The sequence below is a fragment of the Etheostoma cragini genome, chromosome 3 (assembly GCF_013103735.1).
Source record: "Etheostoma cragini isolate CJK2018 chromosome 3, CSU_Ecrag_1.0, whole genome shotgun sequence".
Lineage (NCBI taxonomy): Eukaryota > Metazoa > Chordata > Actinopteri > Perciformes > Percidae > Etheostoma > Etheostoma cragini.
The window spans coordinates 22,860,037-22,881,512 of NC_048409.1; the positions used below are offsets into that span (position 1 = coordinate 22,860,037).

General features: G+C 39.9%; 1 protein-coding gene across 1 annotated transcript; it reads right to left on the reverse strand.

The window, feature by feature from the left end:
* Positions 1-3,025: 3,025 nt before the first annotated feature.
* On the reverse strand, positions 3,026-5,119 carry LOC117942459 (retinol-binding protein 2-like). Its single transcript, XM_034867928.1, has 4 exons — positions 4,978-5,119; positions 3,781-3,959; positions 3,491-3,592; positions 3,026-3,165 (listed from the first exon to the last, which is right to left on the reverse strand). The coding sequence occupies exons 1-4, from the start codon at positions 5,048-5,050 to the stop codon at positions 3,115-3,117; spliced, it is 405 nt and encodes a 134-aa protein (XP_034723819.1). The 5' UTR covers positions 5,051-5,119; the 3' UTR covers positions 3,026-3,114.
* Between the last annotated feature and the right edge of the window lie 16,357 nt (positions 5,120-21,476).

Consider the following 21,476-nt stretch of genomic DNA (forward strand, 5'->3'; position numbering starts at 1 on the left):
GTTCCTGCTCTCTGAAAAATGAAATAAATCACACAAAAATGTATCACTAGCCTATATGAAGAAGGATGGCACGTTTTAGCAAAACCTAAACGTTTAATCTAATAGTCAAAATATGATCTTGTAGTTCACAATAATCAGCAAAATTTTGTAAAATTATAAAACTATTATTATTATTATTATTATTATTATTATTAGCTGGAAATTTATTGTCAGCATTGTAGTAATCAAAATCAGAATCAGCGTTAATAGCCAATTAGTTTGCAAACAAGAAATTTGACTCCAGCTCTTATGTACAGAGAACAGCATTAAGTAATAGTTATAGTTTGTACAGTTATGCAAACAAGAAATGGACGTGAACATGGATTGCCTACATGAAGATCAAACTGATAGTTTAAATGGCTGCATATTGGGCAGGCGTGCATGGCAGGGCTGGCTGTGAGAACAATGTAAAAAGCTACCTAAAAAGTTAGGTGCTTATTTGCATTTGATGGTATTTAATTTAATGGGCGTTGCACAAAATCTAAGTCAAACTGCAATACACATGAATCTGTAAGTCTCTCAAATATGTAATTTTGTGGTGACAACTTAAGAACTTTTGAGAGTGTTTAATTGTATAGTTCAACATTTTGAAATACTTTTTTTTGGTTTATTGTGAGGCCTTTATTTTGAGGACAATGCACCCATTTTCCGGTTAAAATCTCTCGGTCGCTGTCTGACTTGATGCAGCTTCTTTTGGCGACGTGGATCCTCCAGCGCTTCCTGTGGGAGGAGCTCAAGATCCGGCAGAGAAGCAGAACATGTTGTACCCATTGGTTGGACCTGTAAGATCCTACTGCACTGCAAACAGATACATACTTCACTGGAACAACCCACTGAGTTGTCTTTTAAGTCTTAAACCCTACAATTCAGAGATGTGGCTAGCCTAACTATGTTATGATATGTTCAGTTGGTAACGTTACTTACATTATCCCAAATGTTTCCAACAACGTTCAAACCCAGAGAAATCGGCGTTATCGTCATTTAACCTTTGGCCCATAATGGTTGCTGTTTTTACAGCAGGATTTCCACCTGTTATTGATAGGCCTACAACGCTTTACGTTTAACAAAAATCTGTTAAATAACGCTCTATTAACAGTTTCTTAGTTCATGATGTGTACCTTAAATACAGCACGTAACTGCTAATTACCGTCCATGTAGCTGAAGTAACAGTATCATGCAGTTTGCATTTTGGTAAAAGCATTTTCTTCTGAGCTGAAGATGGATCCATTCTGTTTTCATTCTTCCCTATTTTAATGATTTGGTGAGTAGGCCTAACAATGCACTTTATTTAATTCATAAATTGGTGCAAGCATAGTGTTGTTTCCAGTGTATTTGCATTAGGCTACTATATATACGTGCATGTCATGATAGAACGATTCAGTTGATAGCTAGAATATCAGAGTTGGTTGTCTAAACTACAAAATCTCATTTTAATTTCTAAATATCTAAGGATGTGAATTCATGAAGCATAATAATTGTCTTGACAATGCATCATTTAACTGTTTTAGTTTCTGTTTTTATTTGTGTTCTATTTCTGAAAATGCACACAACTTTTTTTCTGTTTGGATCTTCCAGGCTGGGATAATTTGGCTAAAGTTTGGGGTTAATTCAGGGTGTGGGATGATTCTTTGTAGTCAGCTTTGGACAGGTATTTTAGGACAAGTAACAACTAGTAAAATCTATTATAGCCTCTTTCCTAAAAAAATACATGTAATCGTATGTTGTTATATTCCTATGTACATTACCGGTCAAATGTCCGGGGTCACTTAGAAATTTCCATACCACTCCATTATAGACAGAATACTAGCTGATGGGGGGGGGGGGGGGGGGGGGGGGACGCTGGAATTTAATGCTATATCTACATTGGCCATTATCAGCAACCATTCATCCAATGTTCCAAAGTATTTATTAAGGTTAAAGATAGGTTTATCATGTAAATAATACAAACTAAAGAAATCAGTCAAATGCAGGAGACTGTGGAAGAGAAAACAGCTATGTAGTGTATTTTTGACTGTAGAATACTGTGAAAGTATGAAAAAACAGTTATTGCATTAACAGTGACAACAAGACAATGTTAATTTTACAGTAAAAAATATTGGCAACACTGCTGTTCACTGTTTTTTTTACACAAAGATTCACGAAAAACAGTCATAAATGCTCTTACTTCTGGCAAAAAAAAAATCAAAGTTATTAAAGAATTATACTCAGTAGCAGTACAACATTTTTTTCTACCACACAGCATTATTTTTTCATTAATTGGATGCCACCTTTCAACAGAGATCTGATTTATTGATATGATATTTCAATATGAATCCAGTTTACGACAATATGTTGTGTGTCAATACTGTAACTATATGAGGTTATTACAACCCGTCATCTACCACCACAAATAGAATCTAAAACGGGTTCTATTTCATTAGAACATGACACAAATAAATGTAACATTATACAACTTTAATAGATTTACTCTCTATGTGAACACATCCATTTTAAAATGAAGACAACTATTGCCATGTTCCCACCACACAACTTCGCAAGTCATCACAAGTCTGTGTCAACATCAATAGTAACGACTGAGAGTCCCCATTGTGGAAGACATATTGTACGTATTGTACATTTAAGTGAATGGAAAATATTAGTCATGGATTAAAATGGCGTTTTGGTCCTTTTTGTCGTGCAATTATTTTCTGAGAATTTTAGGGTGAACATGAAACTTAAACTATTTTGACACTGTTTGCCGTGCATTAACCGCGCCTTACTTATTAGATAACTTTGTACAAATACCCAAGACATTTTTGTATAAGAGAAAACTTTCAGTACAAAGGTCAGTTTTAAAATCTGAATGTCTATCCTTCAAAAATTAAGATTTGATGTGATTGTCCAGAATGAAGGAAAGGGTTTTTGTATGCCCCTACTTTAATACATACCTACATAAATACATATTGTACATACATAGGCTACATAAAAACACAATAAACAATAACAGTGGAATTAAGTCAATTTATTACAGGTCTTCATAAATAGGCAGAAACATGCAGGACGTGACAGAGATTATTGCAGATACGGTTTGACTTTTTAGGCCTTCTTAAATACTTGGTGACAGACCTTGTCCAGAACAGTAATTTCCTGAAAGAGAACACAGACCTTTAGACTGCAGTCCAACATGATGCAACAAATGTCTCTCTTAGTTACATAACCAAGCAGAGCTTCCATAAATATATATTTGATAGTGATTAATTATCTCGTTTATTGTTATTGCGATAGTCTGGCCTAATCAAGGGTTGGGAAATATCTCATCAAGCAATTAAATGGGTAAGGGTTTCTTTTTTCTTTTCTTCATGTGGCCGACTTGAGACGCTGCATTTTGATCACACATCTGATTTCCTGGCAAAAAAGTCACAACATTTACAGCTCTCCTATGATTTAGCCAATTTGTCACACTTTCTCTCACCAGGTGTAGCAGGTCTCCCTCGATCCAGTGTTTCCAGCCACGATTAGCTTTCTCCCCCTTCTGAACACACACCAGCTTGTCCCCATCCCAGGTAACCAGTGTCTGAAACCACACAAACACACAGGCAAAAATAGTGTTGGTTATTATTATTCAATTATTGTGTTTTGTTTGTGTTTTAATGATTGTCAGATGTGGCTCTATGGTTGCTTTTTACCATAATTATATAACTACAAGTCATCAATAGCTCTTGCCTCATGCAGTACGGTGTAAAGTGCAAGGTAACGCCTCACCTTGAGTTTTCGGTTGTCCAGGCCTTTTGTGAACTCTTCAAACTCCTCTCCCACGGTGAAATTGACCTCATAGTTTCTGAAGCTGCTCAGGGTCTTTGTTTCAAACTTGTCTCCATTCTGGACGATCACCTTTGTCTGATGCAGGTGGGCAGCTATCTTTCTGGTAGCAAAGTCAATGTCTGCAAGAATGAACAAATGAGATTAAAGTGAGTCAGTGGTAGCAGTATAAATCTGTCATTTTGGTGTGTAGTTGGACTTCTTTAAAGACTAAAATCTTATGTACACAGACACTTCAAAGCACACATCCACAGACACACATGACACCACAGGCCACTCATTATGATTCCTAACCTGCTGGTCCTTTTGACAATCTCATTTACCTTTTAAAAATGACCTTGCTTTGAGTCAAATGAGTTCCTCAGCCCTGCTCAACATTGTCCTGAGAGCCGCCCACCCCGACCATTTAGATATTCATAACCCATTTGCCTTAACGTCAAAATTCAATTTCTTCCCATCACTCTTACAGATGAGGTCCCTATATTTACCCATCTAAATAATATTTTTGACCCATTTCCATAAGGATGTCATTTTCCTCTCCGCTCGATGGAAAGGAGATGGAGGCATTCAGGATTTCCCGGATTTAGTGTCAGCAGAGTGTATCGAGGTTGTTTTATGAATTGCAAATAGACTCGTGAATAATGAAAGTGTTTCTGGGCCTGATCAATGACGCGCTAAAAGGAAGAGAGACGAGCCATGGGCTCTCTCTCTTTTGCTCTCTCTCTCTTTATTTTAATGACAAGCTGGCCTGCCGCCTGATCCAGGGTTGGAATCTGTCTTCCTTTTCTGCGGCTCAGGAGGATGAAAATGCAGAAAGGAAGTGAATCAATATTTATTTGGTATGGTAACAGACGGCAACCGCTCACAGAGTCAGGGTTAACCTGGCCTGACAGCAGCTCAATGAGGAAATGAAGCAGTACCACAGCATTCCTCTTTTTTCCCCTCTCTCTCTCTCTCCCCCACACAGCTGCTCTCTCTCTTTCTGTCACACTGCTTCCAAATGTTCTGTGCAGGCCTCCCTCCCTATTGGCTGCATCTTTAAAAAGAAAGCTTCTAACTGACTCCTGATTTTAATGAAGGTAACAAGCTACAGTCTCCTGTTCTATTCCATTAGGCAGGCTGTAAGAGTTGGCAACTTACCCATGGCTTTCATGGTCTCCTCAAAGTTCTCATTGCTCACCATCTCCCAACGTCCATTGTAGTCTGCAGGCATTTTTTAAAGGTTTGTGAGTGGAGATAGCAGTTTTGCTGCTTATGCTTGTCCCACTGAGAGAGACAGTTTAAGCCCAGCCCTTTATATACTGTGTGTGTGTGTGTGTGTGTGTGTGTGTGTGTGTGTTGGGTAGACTAAAGGACAGGGTCCGCCTGATAATTCCCTCAGGACAGTATGTGCGTTTGTGTATACGATTTTGCCTATTACATACACACTTTTTCTAGAATATACCTTAGATAAATATCTTCTATGTCAAGGTGAGAGTCTGCAATCACAAAGTAACAATCCTTTTTCAAAAGGGCATTCATGCAATAAATCAATACACACATGCACCACTTGAATGACTCTTTCAAAGCAGCAACAATACACTGATGTACTTTACATAAAACACTGCCTTCTCTACCGTTTATACCTATTTTCTCATACAGGCTCTTCTGAAAGATTGTTTTAGTACAGAATAGATCTACTTACATTTCAATGAATGCAAAAATAGAAAGGTTTCAGAAAGAAATATATACAGTTTATTGTTTTCCAATGCAGGTTTTTCAACAAAAAAACACAGAAAAGTAGAATTACACTTCAGTAATCAATACAGTATGTTGCTGTGAACAAACAAAACATTATTTCAGATCTGCAAATTTGCAGATTATCTGCAAATCTGAGTTTTCTCTCGCACTAGAGAGAAAACTCAGTTTAGTATTTTTTACATTTTTTTTACTCAGCTATCTATTTTACACTGGCTCTTTGTGGAGCTTAGCGCCGCCCATGATGATTGGGATTGGTTTAAAGAAATGCTAATAAACCATAGCACATCTTTCTCTCCTCCCAGAATGCTATGTGGATTAGCCGGACCCTCCTCCGCTCTGCAGCATGTGGATGGTCTGGCACAAATGGGGAGTCAGGGGTCAAGTAAGGACCTAAAGTGGCATGGGGATAGAGAACTCCTTGCAGACTACGTAATGGTGCCACACAAGGGGATATTTCCCCAATTTCAGATAGTATTTTGCATTTTCAACAGAAGTGTTTTCCCAATGATTGCAAGAGTTTTCAATCTTGAACAAAGTGTCTAGTGTGAGAAACAGTGTGTAGTGTTTTGAAAGGAATGTGTTGCAGAATTGCAAACAAAGTGCAAAGCAGAACACGTGTTTATAGTTTTGTTGCCTTTTGTTCAAAGCATGGTTACAAAAGTTAAGGTTTTGATGCTTTTGTCTAAGCATTTGCTTTAAATGTGTATGCAGCTAGCAAAAACTGTACCTGCTGGTTTATATTGTGCATTGTCAACACACTCCTTCATACATGTACATACATTTTAGGGGTGGCAGTAGTTCAGTCTGTAGGGACCGTTTGGAACCAGAGAGATGCCAGTTCACCTCCTGGGCACTGCCAAGATGCTCTTAAGCAAGCCCCCCCCCCCCCCCCCCCCCCCCCCCCCCCCCCCCCCCCCCCCCCCCCCCCCCCCCCCCCCCCCCACACACACACACACACACACACACGTTCAAGGCGCTGGTCTAGCACTGTCAGCTCATTCACTACAACATTTCTCCATTTGTGCATGAATAGGTCCTCTGTCTAGTGATTTCTAGTAAAACAGAGAGTGAATTGTAATTTCCCCACTGGGGATCAATACAAATTAGAGTCTTTTGCACTTTACTTCAATCCCTATTTCCTACCAACAAAGCCAGCTTCAGCAATTACTTATTGTAATGTGCCGGGATTGGAGGTAAGATAGAGCAGGGCAGGTACAGAGATCAGTGCTGATTATTTAAGCTGCCTGCAGAAGTTCTTTCCTTTTCCAGTCGTCTTCTGGGCCTGCAGCTGAAAGCTCCCTCTCTGGTTTCATATCAAAGAACAAAGTTCAAGGCAAGACATTTTGTTGACTCAAATGCAACACCACAGCAGTATTTACCAGACCGCAGTTAAAGCCTTTTTTTTTTTGCAGAAGTGTATGTCAAGATTCTTGACTTTTTGCTTCTTTAAGAATGAATTCAAGATAAAACACTTGTGTATGCTTGAATCAACTGGAGCTGCTTTATCAACAAGAGATAGTGAGCACATGTACATCTGAGCTGCTTAATGTTGGTCTATGCAAAGTTGCTGGTTGGTTTGTTTAAAGGTTACAGTCTAACCATTAGACTGCAGTTAACTGTTCATGTTTAGGACATGTGAAATTGATCTTGAATTGCCCTCCTATATCTTCTATGTTTCTTATCTCAGAATTCAACAAAGGCGGTCACTCCACAGCAGCAATAATCAAGACGGATTGCTCACATAGCAAGCATATAGCAATAAATGCTGCGTCCATGATATGGTTTTGTAAATGCAACTACAGTACAGAGCTCTAACTGACAGCAACAGTAATTTGATATGTTGAGAGGATGTTGTATGTGGAGGGCCAAAGGTGTGTGTCATGGTTTATCAGCGCTGATAAGACGCGTTGATTTTATAGACACATTTTAATCTTATCTGCAAGCATGTTGCTTCATCATTAAATCACCAGTGTTTAATGTTGGATAAATATGTAGATGAAACAAAATATTTAGATACTATAAAGTAATTTTCATTGTTGGGATTTGAAATATACAATAAAATGCTGTATCTCAGTGTTTTTTAAACCTTTTACACCACCTACCCCTTCATAAAATATTAGGCTCTCTAAGTATAATCTGCGATAAATTGGAATTCATCACCTTTTTTCCAACTTCAAATTATGTCTCTGGTTTGTTCATATCACCATTCACATTCATCTAGTGGACTGAAAAAGTAGCTGAATGTAATATTCTAGTACTAAAAAGTTTTGAGTCCAACCTGGGACGATTTCTTGCATGTCTTCCCTATCTCTCTCCCCTTTCATATGTGAGCTGTCCTGTCCATGGAAGGCAGTAATTCCCGAAAACAATCTTAAAAAAAAAAACTTGAGATGAAACCACCAAAAACACATTTTGACATGGGGATTGCTTTTATTCAGGGTTCAATGACTATTTTGTTCCTTTCACCACACAGGGGCAATGTTGCTGCATAAGTCAAAGCTCCTCGTAAAAAAAGACAAAGCAATCACAAGTTATTGCCTTTTTATTTGTCTCTGTGCAAAACAGTACCAAATGTTATACTGGGATCAAAGTTAAGATGACATAGAGCCATCTGGTAACCAAGGGACAACTTGGTGGAGAAATGTACTCTGTGGGTTGTTGCTTTCGTCAGGTGAATTGGAGGGAATTTGTGAGCTGTGAGAACAAGTTGAAGAGAAGCAATTACTGCTTTACAGTAAACATCAAGACAAAGAAAAGCGCATTTTAAACTACATTTAAGTGATTTAGAAAAAGACACATAACCCTAGATGGACTGTGTCCACTTGCACATGCACACACATGCTTGCATGCTGGAACACGTACACAGCATCTCATAGACTTATGGAAATGCAATTAGGGTAGCTTTAATAATGCATGACAGCGGATTCATTTTTAATTCTGCCTAATTCACACCTAATGGCACTTCCTGCGCCCCATAACCTTGGAGGCACACACACACCCACACACATACACACTCTGCGTTGTTGTTTTGTCTGTGAGTTGATCACACATGCCTGTGCGTCACTGTTGAATGTGTTTCCACAATTCTGCACAAACCTGGTTGCAATTCACACTTTCTAGCGTATCTACCCTGCGTATTAAAAGAGCAGATGTGTATGTTGATACCCGGGGCATCTTATTTTAAACACGCATCATATACAGTGTTATTTTTTTTTTTGACTCTTCATTTCTCCCCAATTCTCTCTCTCTCTCTCTCTCTCTCTCTCGCTCTCTTAAAGTTGACCTTTTTATTCCTCTGTCTCAGCCTAATCTTTTAACAGTAAGCTGTCACTCTCTGCAATACAGTTTCAATATCCTGTGTGATTCAATTCAATTTGTTTCATTAGCGTGACATTCAAAGCAGTGCATTAAGTCTTTACATCCCCATGCGGCTCTCACAGCACCCCCCCCCCCCCCCCCCCCCCCCCCCCCCCCCCCCCCCCCCCCCCCCTTGTCCCTTAACTCTTCCTCTTCCCCAGTTTTTCAAACCATCAAATGTTAGATTAATCACAATCCTCAGAGGCTACATTTGATGGAGAGAAGTCTGCTGCTTTTTTATGAAACCCTAGTCATGGATTTCAGCAGAAAGTAGATATATTTGTAATGTATTTTCATCCCACCCATGGACTCTAATAGTGTAGCGTCTTGCTGTGTGCTTTGATGTCCCAGTGAGAATTGAAAGGGCTCCAGTGTTCCCACACAATTGAATGAGTTTTGCTTTTATCCTCCTTATGGAAGCCTTTTAGAAAAAAAAGAAAGAAGAGGCACAGCAGTGGTGTTACATGTGTCAGTACCAGATGAAAAGTAGCCACGTTAGGGGAGGAATTGCGCGCACAGAAGGAATGCATGAGTGAATGCAGGAGTGCATGCCTACACGCACGCACGCACGCACGCACACACACACACAAATAACCAGAAATTTGCACTTTCGTGCTCAATGACATTTACCGTTTCAGAGGACAAAAGCTAGGTCAGTGCCAGTACCTTTTTATGGCTTATACACATTCACAAATAGTGGGCAGTGAGCAAAAAATAATAAGTCTGCAGGTTGGAAAACCTTGATGTCAGTCGATGGGGCCTATTCACGGGCCACAGACACAGTCTCAGAGCAAGGTACCCGTGGGGACATGTTTTTGTGTCAAGGTCACCATGTGGTAGATGTGTGCATTCAAAAAAAAAAAAAAAACATGTCATAAATGTTTGCATGTGCTGTACGCACTTGCCTGTGGTTGTTTGTTCGTTATGCATGCTAAATGCCTTGCCATGCCTGACCATCATCTCTCTTCAGGACGCCTGCTTTGATCCGACCTATACCAGCCTGCATCTGAGCCCATTCTCCCCACCACTTTCATGGAGTATAAATCAAATCCCATGTTCCACCTTTGCGTGTGTCATCCCGTCCCCTGAGGGGAAATCTTGCAATCCTGACCTCCACCAATCCACCATGTGGTGCTTCCTTACCAATCCACCCAAAGAAGGAACATCCAGAGGAAAAAGCATACTGTAAGCTCACACTATTTTTTGTAAAGTTTTTTTTCCCCTCTGCAAGTTTGAGCTGGAAAATACAGAGGGGAAGAAGGGGATGACAATGCTAAATATTTCATGTTTTCCTCTTGGTAATTGCATACAGTCGGAATGAGACCTCGTTTTCCAGAGAAACATGAGCAACTGTGGGACTGACTGAGGGAGCCCGGGAAGCTCTGTGTTCCTCTGCATTTTTTGCTTCTCTGCTCCAAAATAGGCCTGGGTGGTGATGCATAATGCATGGGGCTTCCTATGTGGAGCTGGAAAGGGCTGTGGGTCCTGAGGGATCAGCCAGGGAAAGGGTGTCCAGATTCTGCATTCTGCAGTGTAGGGCCGGGCACATCAAATGGGAAGGAGATAGAGAAAAAGATTACCATGCCATGTACGCACTCTTGTGTTTTTGTGTTTGTGGTACAGATTACTGCAATGCTTCTGTAAATTGTAATTATTGTGGTTTTCTTATAATCAGAGAGATTTAGAGAGTCTACGTCTTCCAATGTTGTACACATTGGAAACATAGTTAAAGAGACACATTTTTTGAAATCTACCTTTGTGTCATGTGTTAATTTGAGGAAGGCTCCTCATCGCTCGAAACAGATCTGATTTTTTTGTCTGTTGCCATTTTTTGTCTCTTCAGTGGACCGAAAGCTTCTTGTATGTTGTGTTTTTTTTCGCCATGTCGATTTCCTGTGTTCTTCATTGTATTCTGCTTTTCTCAAGACACCAACTTTTGCACCTCAGCCAAGTCAAGCTCTTTTGTGATTAATCAACTTCTTTTTTTATTGTTATTTCTGGCATCTCCATGCAGTTTTTTTTTAAGCTCAAATAGAAAATCTTCATGAATCAGGTGGACGGTTGATGCAGTGCGGATCCAAATTCAGACATAGACAAAGGAGAAAGATGATTGAAAAACTGGATTTATTGGAGGGGGAATGGAGGGGAATGAGCTGGGAGGTAGCTGGCTGAACTAGCTGGAGCAGGCTGGATAAATGAGGGAGAATGGCGTGGGCTGGCTGGAGGTAGCAGGTGGTGGGTTGGAGAGCAAACAGACAGGCAGGCAATAATCCTGGAGCACAGAGAAGAGAGACCTGCTCTGAAGGCCCGGCTGCTGGGGGTGTTGAGAGTGAGGCGCCACAGTTTCTCTCCACGAGCTGCAGGAGTTAAATGCTTGATGGTAATCTGGCATTGCCAGAACTATTTCCACAGCGCTATTTCCACAGAGTAAGGTCTGGCCCCTCTGCACAAGCATTCTTGGATAGGAGAAAAAAAGGCTCTGGGTTGTTTTGCATTTCTTTAAACCAATCACAGTTGTCTTGGGTAGGAGTGCAACGGATCACAAAACTCACGGTCCGGATCGGATCACGATTTTGAGTCAGGGATTTGATCAATGTTTGGATGAGCATGAAAAAAGGGGGAGGGGGGGGACTTTCACCCTGGCAATGCATCTTTGTCTTAAACTTAACTAGTCGTTTTGGTGCCTAAACATAATGTCCGCCGAAACGACCAGCAGCTCACGGTGCTCTGTACCTGGCTCAAAGACCCTTAAACTTGGGTAACTCAATTACCAACTTGTGCTTATACACCGGAGCTGTAGCCGGTGTCACGGCTTTTCGAGTTCTTCTCCTCCTCCGTCTCTATCAACTAATTTTAACATGCGTTCATGAGAACAGAAAATTACGTTTCCTGGATCTTTTTTACGGCAACCATCCACAGAGATTTATCAATCTACTTTAAGTAACATCGACAGTAAAAATTTACGTTTTGTTTTGATTCAACAGACACTTACGTCACATCAAACTAGTGTTTTTTCACGTTTGAAAAAACACGTTTTTTCTCCCTGGTCTCCGTTCAGCCACTCCGGTGTACCTTCGAGGCATGCCCAAGCTCTGAGAAAACAAGCCGTGTGAGAAACACACAGTAAAAGACAGGAGACACAAGGGAAAGGAAAACCCCAAAACCAAGGAATAACAGGAAACACAGACATAGTTGTGACAGATGAGAACACACTTATTGTATATGCTGTCAATTTTACCTGTTTGTGGGTGGTTTTAGAGCTAAAGTGTAGTGGCTGACATGTCCTTCACATACATGCTTTTTTACTTTGTGGCTCCCTTTCACAAAATGTCTCAGTTGATGTGAGAAAAATAATATCCGCTCAAACATCTACTTACCTTTTAGAGCTTTCAACTACATCTTAAGGTTAGTGTTGGGGATTAGCAACACTACATAAAGATCAATGACAGTTTTGTCTCTGCCCAGTAGTCCCACATTTAGGATATTCGTGGGATGGAATATGTCACACAGAAAGCAAACTTTGGCCATAAAGTGGTCATTCAGCAGTCAAGTCAGGTGTGTTTCCGCTTTTTTGTGCTTGCTGCTGTGGAGTAAACAGTTCAGTGCTTTTCCTTTGCTCAGCCACCTTAAGTCACTGTTAAAAAGCAGATTGTGATGCTCAGCCGACATGTCTGAAAGTAGCTGTCGGAATAAGCTTTGTTGGAGGCTTGATGTGGAGCAATTTCTAAAGCATTTGCTGTCAAAAAAATGATCATAAATGCACAATTGTGCAGTATCAGACTCCTTGACTGCTATAGACATAACATTAGCTTTTTTTTTTAAAGTTCTTATAATGTTTCAAAAGATCTGTAACTAGAATTTCAGTACTCCAAATAATTAAAGTGGCAGGAGTACATATTTTATCAGCGGATGTCACACTTTAAAATTTATCACCTCATCCACAATGACCAGCATGCGCTTTTGTCTCAAGGTCAGAGCTCTGTGAATGGCCTTTTCTTCTTTTCCAAAATCCAGAATACACAAATGGAAGCTGCTGTATCTCTCTCTTCAGCCCGATGCATCGTTTTGGACACAGCTTGGATTCTTGCACAAAATTCAGGAATGTGTCAGTCATTGAATTGGCAAAAGTACTGTAGACATTGCTGTTGTCTTTGGCTGTAGCATCGAATTACAACAGTGGGTTTTATCTTGCACCTGGTACAATGCAGCACAATGCCCAACGCAAGTGTTTTTGCTAGTTTAGGACCGACTCAGTTGTCAGTTTCCCGTCTAGCGCCCACATCGTTTAAATAGCAAACGCAACTGTGCCCATCCGTGCTGGTCGTGCTGGTCTTACATGGAGTTGTCTTCAGTTGCATTCTTGGAGTATTGCTATCTTGAGGCAGCGGAAAGTGATCGTGCCATTGAACAACAAAAACCTGGTCTAAAGTTAGTAATGCAGCATTTTATTATTTTACAGCACATTTGTAAAATGCGCCTAGGCTTATTACAGCACACACTATGCTTGGTATACACACACAGAGATGCACAGCAACACGCAAACATGCAAAAGATTAAATATAAAATGACTGCAATGTGAAAAAGTAATAGGATATGATCTGCTTGCACATATTCACTTTGTGGACAAGCAGATCAGTTTCTTCTCCTGAATCTTGTGGCTCTTGAGTGTGTCACGTGATATAACATGAGCTTTCTTTGCCTGTTTTGTAGGCTACACATCATTATTACGTAGATTGGATTTATCAGGGGTATCTCAGCTTGGAAACAACTAGTAATGTTATGTATTTCCAAAGAATTCCCAACAAATAATTAATAATACATTGGCATCATTCAGTTGGTTCCTGCTTTCAAACCCTTTAGCACACTGGTTGTGGAGGTTTAGGCGAGGAGAGGGGAGAAGAGGAGCTGTGGGAATGAAAGCCTGTTGGCTGCCAGTCCATCTGGGTAGAGATGGAAAGTGCTCCAGTTGTCACAAACATTCAGCATTTCTGTCAGCGCCTTCTATAACAAACACTGATGGGAGGAAAAGAAGAAGAAGTGATGTATGGCAGAGTAGGAAAGAGAGAAGGAAGACAGAAATGAAGGAAACAAGAAAGGAGGGAATAAAGGAAACAAAATAAAGAAAAAAGGTAGATTGTTACTTCACATTTATTCCTAACTGTAAGGCTTGTGATGTGAGGTGGGTGGAATGAGAAAACTTTGGCCCAGGTTCACATCTAATTTCTCTTAGTTATTTGGCCTTTCCGCTTGTGAAGCGTTCAATCTCGGAGGCCTTCAGGGGGTCCAGATTATCTCTTTCATTTCGAGAAAATGAGCTGAGCTGGAAGCTACATTACTTCCCCTGCTCATTTTTCCCACACCACCATTAGCTTGCTAAAGCCATTTGGAGACACACAGTGGAGTGTTTCCATGTTCATCAGTAAGTGCCTGGCATTTCTTCAGTCAATTATCAACAGAACTGTCTCTGTGTGATAATTCACGCCACAGGCTTGTGTCTCTGAGCCAGGATGGGTATACAAGGGACATTTTGATGGAGGTTTTGAGTACAGATTTCAAACTAGTATTCAATCATCACTACTACATACTCACACTAAAGCACTGCCAAAACAATTGTGGGCCAAGAAGATTAATCCAACCCATATCCTGGAATTACATTTATACACTTTTAATTTGTAACAAACAGCAAATGCCTTTTGTTGAAATGCTCTTACAATACAATATCTGCATGTAGCAAAAGATGAAGGATTAATGTTTTTTTTGGTGTTATGTTTAGGCACTCAGACACTTGAATAAGAAAGACCTGGTCTTGGTTTAATATTGAAAAACACTGCAGTGTAAGCATAAGGTAATTATGAGAAAGAAATTTGTGGTATATAAACATAATTTATAGTAAGTAAGTAAGTAAGTAAACTTTATTTCTATAGCACTTTTCACAGACCAGGATCATAAAAGTTTATAAAATGAAAATAAAAATAAAATAAATTAAAACAACAAACAGATACAGTAAAACACAGTATTGAACTAAAAAACAAGTTTAAAAAAGTGGGTCTTTAGTTGTTTCCTAAAAGTGTCTATACAAACAAGAGAACGAATGGTACAAGGTAGCTCATTCCAGAGGCGAGGCGCCACAGCTTTAAAAGATCTGTCTCCTCGGGTCTTAAAATGGGTCCTAGGAACCATCAGCAAGTTCAAATTAGACAACCGGAGGTTCCTAGTGGAAACATAAGGCTGAATGAGGTTCTTAATGTAGTCTGGTGCCTGTCCATGAAGAGCTCTAAAAGTCAGTACCAGGATTTTGTAGTGCATCCTGTAAAATACAGGCAGCCAGTGCAAACTTTTGAGAATGGGGGTAACGTGTTCCCTCCTGCAAGTGCGAGTGAGCAGGCGTGCTGCAGAATTTTGCACACTCTGCAGACGCGCAAACTCCCTCTTGTTAAGACAGGTGAACAAACTATTACAATAATCTAATCTCGATGAGACAAGGGCATGAATAATCCTCTCAAGCTCATTATAAGTCACCATTTTACGGAGTTTAGAAACGTTCCAAATTTGGAAAAAGCAGCTCCTAACAAGCTGATTTATGTGCTGCTCCATCAACATCGCTCCATCCATAAATAGGAGACAGGGTCTGACTCATCACATCACATTGTTTTAATGAAGAACACTGAAGAAAACAATGTCAACAATGTCATCCAACTCAGTAATGCTGAAGTCATAATTGAATTGAAGTTAAATCTGTTCTTGCACTGACTTTAGTTGATCGTGTTATGTAATTACTGCATACAAATACACTGAGTAGATATGACTAAAAATGAAGAGGAAAATTTGTTATGTTATGCTGTTCACAATTGTTAGTTGATGCTATCTTATCTGTGATGTCAGCTTTCACAAGACTTTTTCTAGAATTTGTGTTTGTGTCATTTGAGTGTCGGAATGTTTGGAGGATATGTGGCCAGTGAAAAATGTGTACAATATCTCCTTTGGGGCGAAGGAATTGGTTATAATCTGTGTTCATGTTCACTTCTCTCATTGGAATCAATACACTCAGGACCTGCCAATAGTCTCCTAAAGAGTTATGCGAGCAGATGCAGCAGATGGGACCTAAACGGTTCTAAAACATTTTTGCTTAAGGGGAAATCACAAGACTTTCCCAAGGGATAACGTTTTTGTTCCGGAGTACCACTTAAGAGGACTGGTGTTTTACCCAAACCACAAACATTTTTTTTATCTTATGATGCCAATGTAGCATTACTGCTGAAACATGTCTGTCTTGGTAGTGTTTGGTTCAGAAGCCTTTACGGTAAAAAGTGCTAAGCACTACAATCTAACGCAACATAGCTGTAATCTTATCTTCAGTTGTGTTTAGTTCCGGTGTTGAGACGGCAGTCCTTAGGGACTGTCTACCAAAAAAAATTAAAAATTTTAAAAAAGTAGGCTGTCAAACTAATGATTAAATAAGGTAGTGACTCCAAACTTACCTCAATTATAACCTGTCTCCTGCTAGTTGTACTACAGCCCCAACATGTTTGTATCTCTTTTTGGTGTTGTAGTTTGTAGATGTCCCGAAGCACTCCTAGCAATATCAACACAGGAACTAAACACAGCTGAATTAGCACAACTTTCATGTATTTCTTTCACATCTAAAGCAGTCAGATTTACTGTGTTCACTCAGAAGGAATCACTCCACATGGATAGGCATTTTTTATGATATTTTGAACATGTTAAGAGGCTAAAAACATGTTTAAAACTTGCCCTGTTAAAGCCTGTTCGGTGTTAATGCTAGCAGGAGGATAACACAGTCTAGTCAGTACAAAATGTTGTCATTTCTTTCTCTACTGACAGCACTCAAAATTTACAAACAACAGAGATATGTTTTGGGAATTGATTGGAATTCTCCTTTAACCTTTCATAATGCACTTCTCCTCAACCAAATGATGAGTTTTGAGGCGGATGTGTGCTACTGTTAGCCCTCAGCGGTATTATCCATGCTGTTGTTGCGGTTATTTTGGAGTCAAGGCTGAATTGTGTTTTCACAGATTATTATGCAGATGCGGGGCCATCAAACAAGCAAAAGGCCTTTTAAATGTCACTTCTAGTTTTAAACTATAATTGGTTATTCATTTGTTTTGTCCAGAATTGTAAACTTGGCCCTCTATAACTGCTTCTAATCCCACTTTTCTGTCTCTCTTCTGGCCCGGGCTGCACTGTCACAGCTAACATTTATTGCCAGTTATAGACCCTATGAATAATTGATTCCGATTCTATTTAAGATCCTGACGAGGACAAATGGTATGGGGCTACACTGGCCAATATTTCTCCCTCCACTGCCCTAATAGGAGCTCACTTTAACCGCACTACCGCAGACATTTTTCCTCCCTTTCATATTCTTGCTTGTCTTCCCCTTCGTTTCCTTTTCTCTTAGTGTGCCGTAGCTTTATCCAAGTCCCTGACACTATTTTAGGAACTGGAATCGTTCCAGAAGGTATAAAGGGTATTATAGAGGCGTAGCTGCAGCACCATGACGGATGATGCCAGTGTTGGCCAATAGTGGATAGCAGGGTAAGGATTTATCTCTGTGGTTTTGTATTGGACTGGCCCTTTAGTGTCATAACCAGGGAGATCATTTGGAAACAACGACACTGGACCATAGTACATCCATTAGTGATATGAGCCGAACACCACGATCAATGCTTATCACATCGGGGCTTTGTGTCAGAAGAGGTAGTCCAATTTATTAAGTGTGTGTGTACATGTGTATTGTGTGGGTGGTGGGGCAAAGTACAGTAGATCATCCATATGAGCACGTCACTGTGCTAAGGCAAGTGAACGGGTCTCGATCCAGCTTCCAAGTGGGAGATCGTTACACTATGTACATGCTGCAGGGAAGACAGAGGTTGTGTATCCAATAAACTGTAATGGACAAACATCCCCCCAACACTACACACACACACACACACACACACACACACACACACACACAGCTAGGTGTGTGATTCACTCCAGCACCAACCATAATGAGCATTTCACCCCATGATGTAGCAGTTATTTTGCTCCTTCTACTGTGAACTGACTGGATGGGTTCAGTGAAACACAAAACACAAGCGTTTGAACATCTCCCACAATCGAGTGTCCCTGCAGAAGTTAGTTTAGGAAAGTATCTGTTTTTGTGCACTATACAGTATGGCTCTTCTGACTGCACTGACATTTGCTCAGCAGTCAGATGTGATACGTAAGAGCGATGTGAAACGAAGTCGACACTCTGACAGACGCTTTTTTTGTAAAGCAAACCGATCACTCTCTGACAGCTGGAATCCTGCACTCGCACTATGTTGTAAATAGAGAAAGATGGCTACACTGATGAGTTACATACAGAGACCTGTTTTTTTTGTCACTCTTGTCTATCTCCTCCATCCAGCCTACCATAAACCTCTGTGCTCTGCTCTGTTCTGCGTTGCTGCTAACAAAGACATCCTGCAAGATAAGACTGCTCAGCCACAGCCACAGCACAAAGAAATAGAAAACATTTTTTTTTCACTTCACATTGCATGTTTTTACACTGTAGCACTATTACATGTAATATTCTAATCTTTTGTTTAGTAAATAAAGATATTTTCTATGGGATCTACACCACTCTTCCTTTTCATGATAATATTGGGTCAACATTCTTTAATAGTAGTAGTACAGCAGTTTCTTCAAGGGGAACTCAACTCAGGGAACTACTACTCAGCCTATGAAAACACTCCTTCAAATTTGTACGTCTTCTTTGGCTCTGCAAGAGCTTTCTAAAGTCTGAGACAGTAACATTGAGGATGTCATTCTTGAAGACTTTAAATTCAATAGCCTCATATTGCTAGGGACCGGTTTCACAAAAGAGATTTTAGACTCATGTGCAGGGTTTGGCCAGTCTAATGCAATTTAAACAGCTTCAAAATAACAAACAGTCAAAAGTCAGGTTATTAAGAACTAAGATTATTGTCTCTATGGTAACAATTAGTCACACCTGCTGACCAGTAGCATCAAATGACAAAAAGAGGAAAACATTGCTCATAAATTGTGGTTTGCTAACAATGTTTTGGAGCAAGAAATAAGTAGGGAAAGAGTTTTTAAAGATCGCAGTAACCTGTCCTTAGCCTGACTGACCAGTTTGCAGATGTACTGAGCCCCTTCACATTAAGAAGCCACAGCATCCCGAATTTGCACTGTATTGAGATAATTTAATTTTTCTATTTAATTCCATATAAATAGTTGCTGTAGTTTCCTGGTAATATGATTCTGTAACTGTTGAATTTTTTCAGAAGGCAACAATTTTCTCAATATGAGTGAATTGAGTTAAGAGGTTAGACACAGTTGTTAAGTCAGCCATGTTTTTAGTTTGGAAAAACTCTTAGTGTACACAGATTTCATGGCAAACTAGTCCTACTTAAGATTAAGAACTAGAAAGATCTTTGCCATGTGGGAATTTAGACATCTAACTTTCTATTTGTGAAGCCTGTCTTTGTGAAACCCGCCCATTATTGGTCAATTCCGAACCTCACAATTCACATCTTCAGTGCTAATGAAGGTTGTAGTGTGTCCTTTAGGCAAGTAGATGACCATGTAGCACGTCTGACTAACTAAAATCTAGAGTTTGCATCTCATCACAGACTTGATGTATCTTTTGGTCAACCATAACTATGATCTTTCCCTAACCTTAACCATAGTTGCAATGTGCTGATATTGTAGAAAGTGAGGATTTTGAAAACATTGGCATTGTAATTATAGAACATTTAAAAAAAACTATATATAATCCACCTTTTTGCAGGACAATCCAATACAGGATTTAACAAGAATCTTTGTGATAAACTTGCAGTTTTCCTAGGTTCAGTGTGGCACCTAAATCATGGTTTCAGTTGCTGCCGTGGTGCTGCTCAAAGCACTACTACAACTACTGCAACTACTAATTCTAATCATAGTTCCATTATCTTAATTGTGACTATAATTGCCTGACATTACTGTACATGTCATTTATTTGACGCTGTCATCCAAAGCGACTTACAATTACTATATATCAGAGGTTGCAAGCCTCTGGAGCATCTAGGGGTCGAGAGTCTTGCTCAGGGACACATTGGTTGATGTATCACAGTGGGTCATATCCACTGCACCATAACCACCACCTCACTGCTCATTGTACCCCCAGCCGGCACTGTCAGACATCCACCCACCACGAGTGTGGGCCCGAGGTTTCTGCCTAAAAGGAGCTTTTTTCCTTGCCACTGTGGCACTAAAGGATTTCTCTTGATGTAATTGTTGGGATTTTTGGGTCTTTGTAAATTACATAGTGTGGTCTAGACCTACTTTATCCAAAAAGGGATGTTGTGATTTGATACTATAAATAAAATTGAATTGAATTGAATTGAGCGGTAGACTAAAAGTGTGAACATTTACCAGACAGGGAAAAGATGTTAGCTGCATTATGGTAAATGTGGAATTTGGGGTTTTGTAGCTGGTCCCATACTAAGGACTAAAAGTCAGGATATGTTGGTCTTTTTTTAAGTTTTTAGACTTTTGTCTGTCAAAGGAAATAATAAATCAAACCTTTAAGCTATAGTGCGTAGTTTCTGTTGCCCCATGAGGATTTTGTAGCAATGACAACAAAACTGTCGCAACTGCGCATCCACATGATACAAGCTTTCAAAAAACGTACCCACTAAAGCTTTAAGACCCAAATCTTTCCCCCTCTGACCAGCAACCAAATGGTCCACTCAGAAAAATCTGAATTTATAGTTCAGTGATGTCATGTCAACAAATCTCTGGCTACTGACATCTTTTGAACTTCTCATTTGAGGGCATCTACATGCAGTGTGCGAAAACATGAATTTGTATTAACTTCACAGACAGAAATCTTGACTGTGTAGTACTGTGTCCTTGTGTGGAGAAGATGGATTTAACAGCAAGTTAACCCTTACACTGTAAAGCAGAAAGATCTACACAGCACAGACAGTAAATAAACTACGGAAAATGCTGGCATTTTAAATTGAAGGTGTTCTATTTATTGGCCTCTGTGCAGAAAAAACAGCCTTCAAAAAGACACTGGACTAAATCTGGGAGAAAAAAAATCTTGTGTATGTTCTCATATTCTCATCAGCATATTCTATATTTCTCATAGAAGGGCAGGTTTTTTTTCCGTGTGACTTTTCAATAATAGATCTGGCTACACTTGAATCAGTGTAATTATCACATTCAGTGTAGCACGCTTTTATGAAACACGTTGAAGTGACTTCTCAGCGCTCAGTGTTAATCACTAGTCCTTTCTGATTACTCCAAGAGACAAAGAGGAATGTTGTGAAGCAGCTTAATTTGTATGCTGAGTGCTTTTGGGGAGAAAAAGATCAATTAAAGCTACTGTACCTGCAGCTGTGGCTCAGTTGCCTGCCAATCGGAAGGTTGGGGGTTTGATCCATGGCCCTGCAGTCCCATGTCGAAGTGTCCTTGGGCAAGACACTGAACGCCGAGTTGCCCCCGGTGCTGCGCTATCAAAGTGTAAATGTGTGTGAGTGTTTATC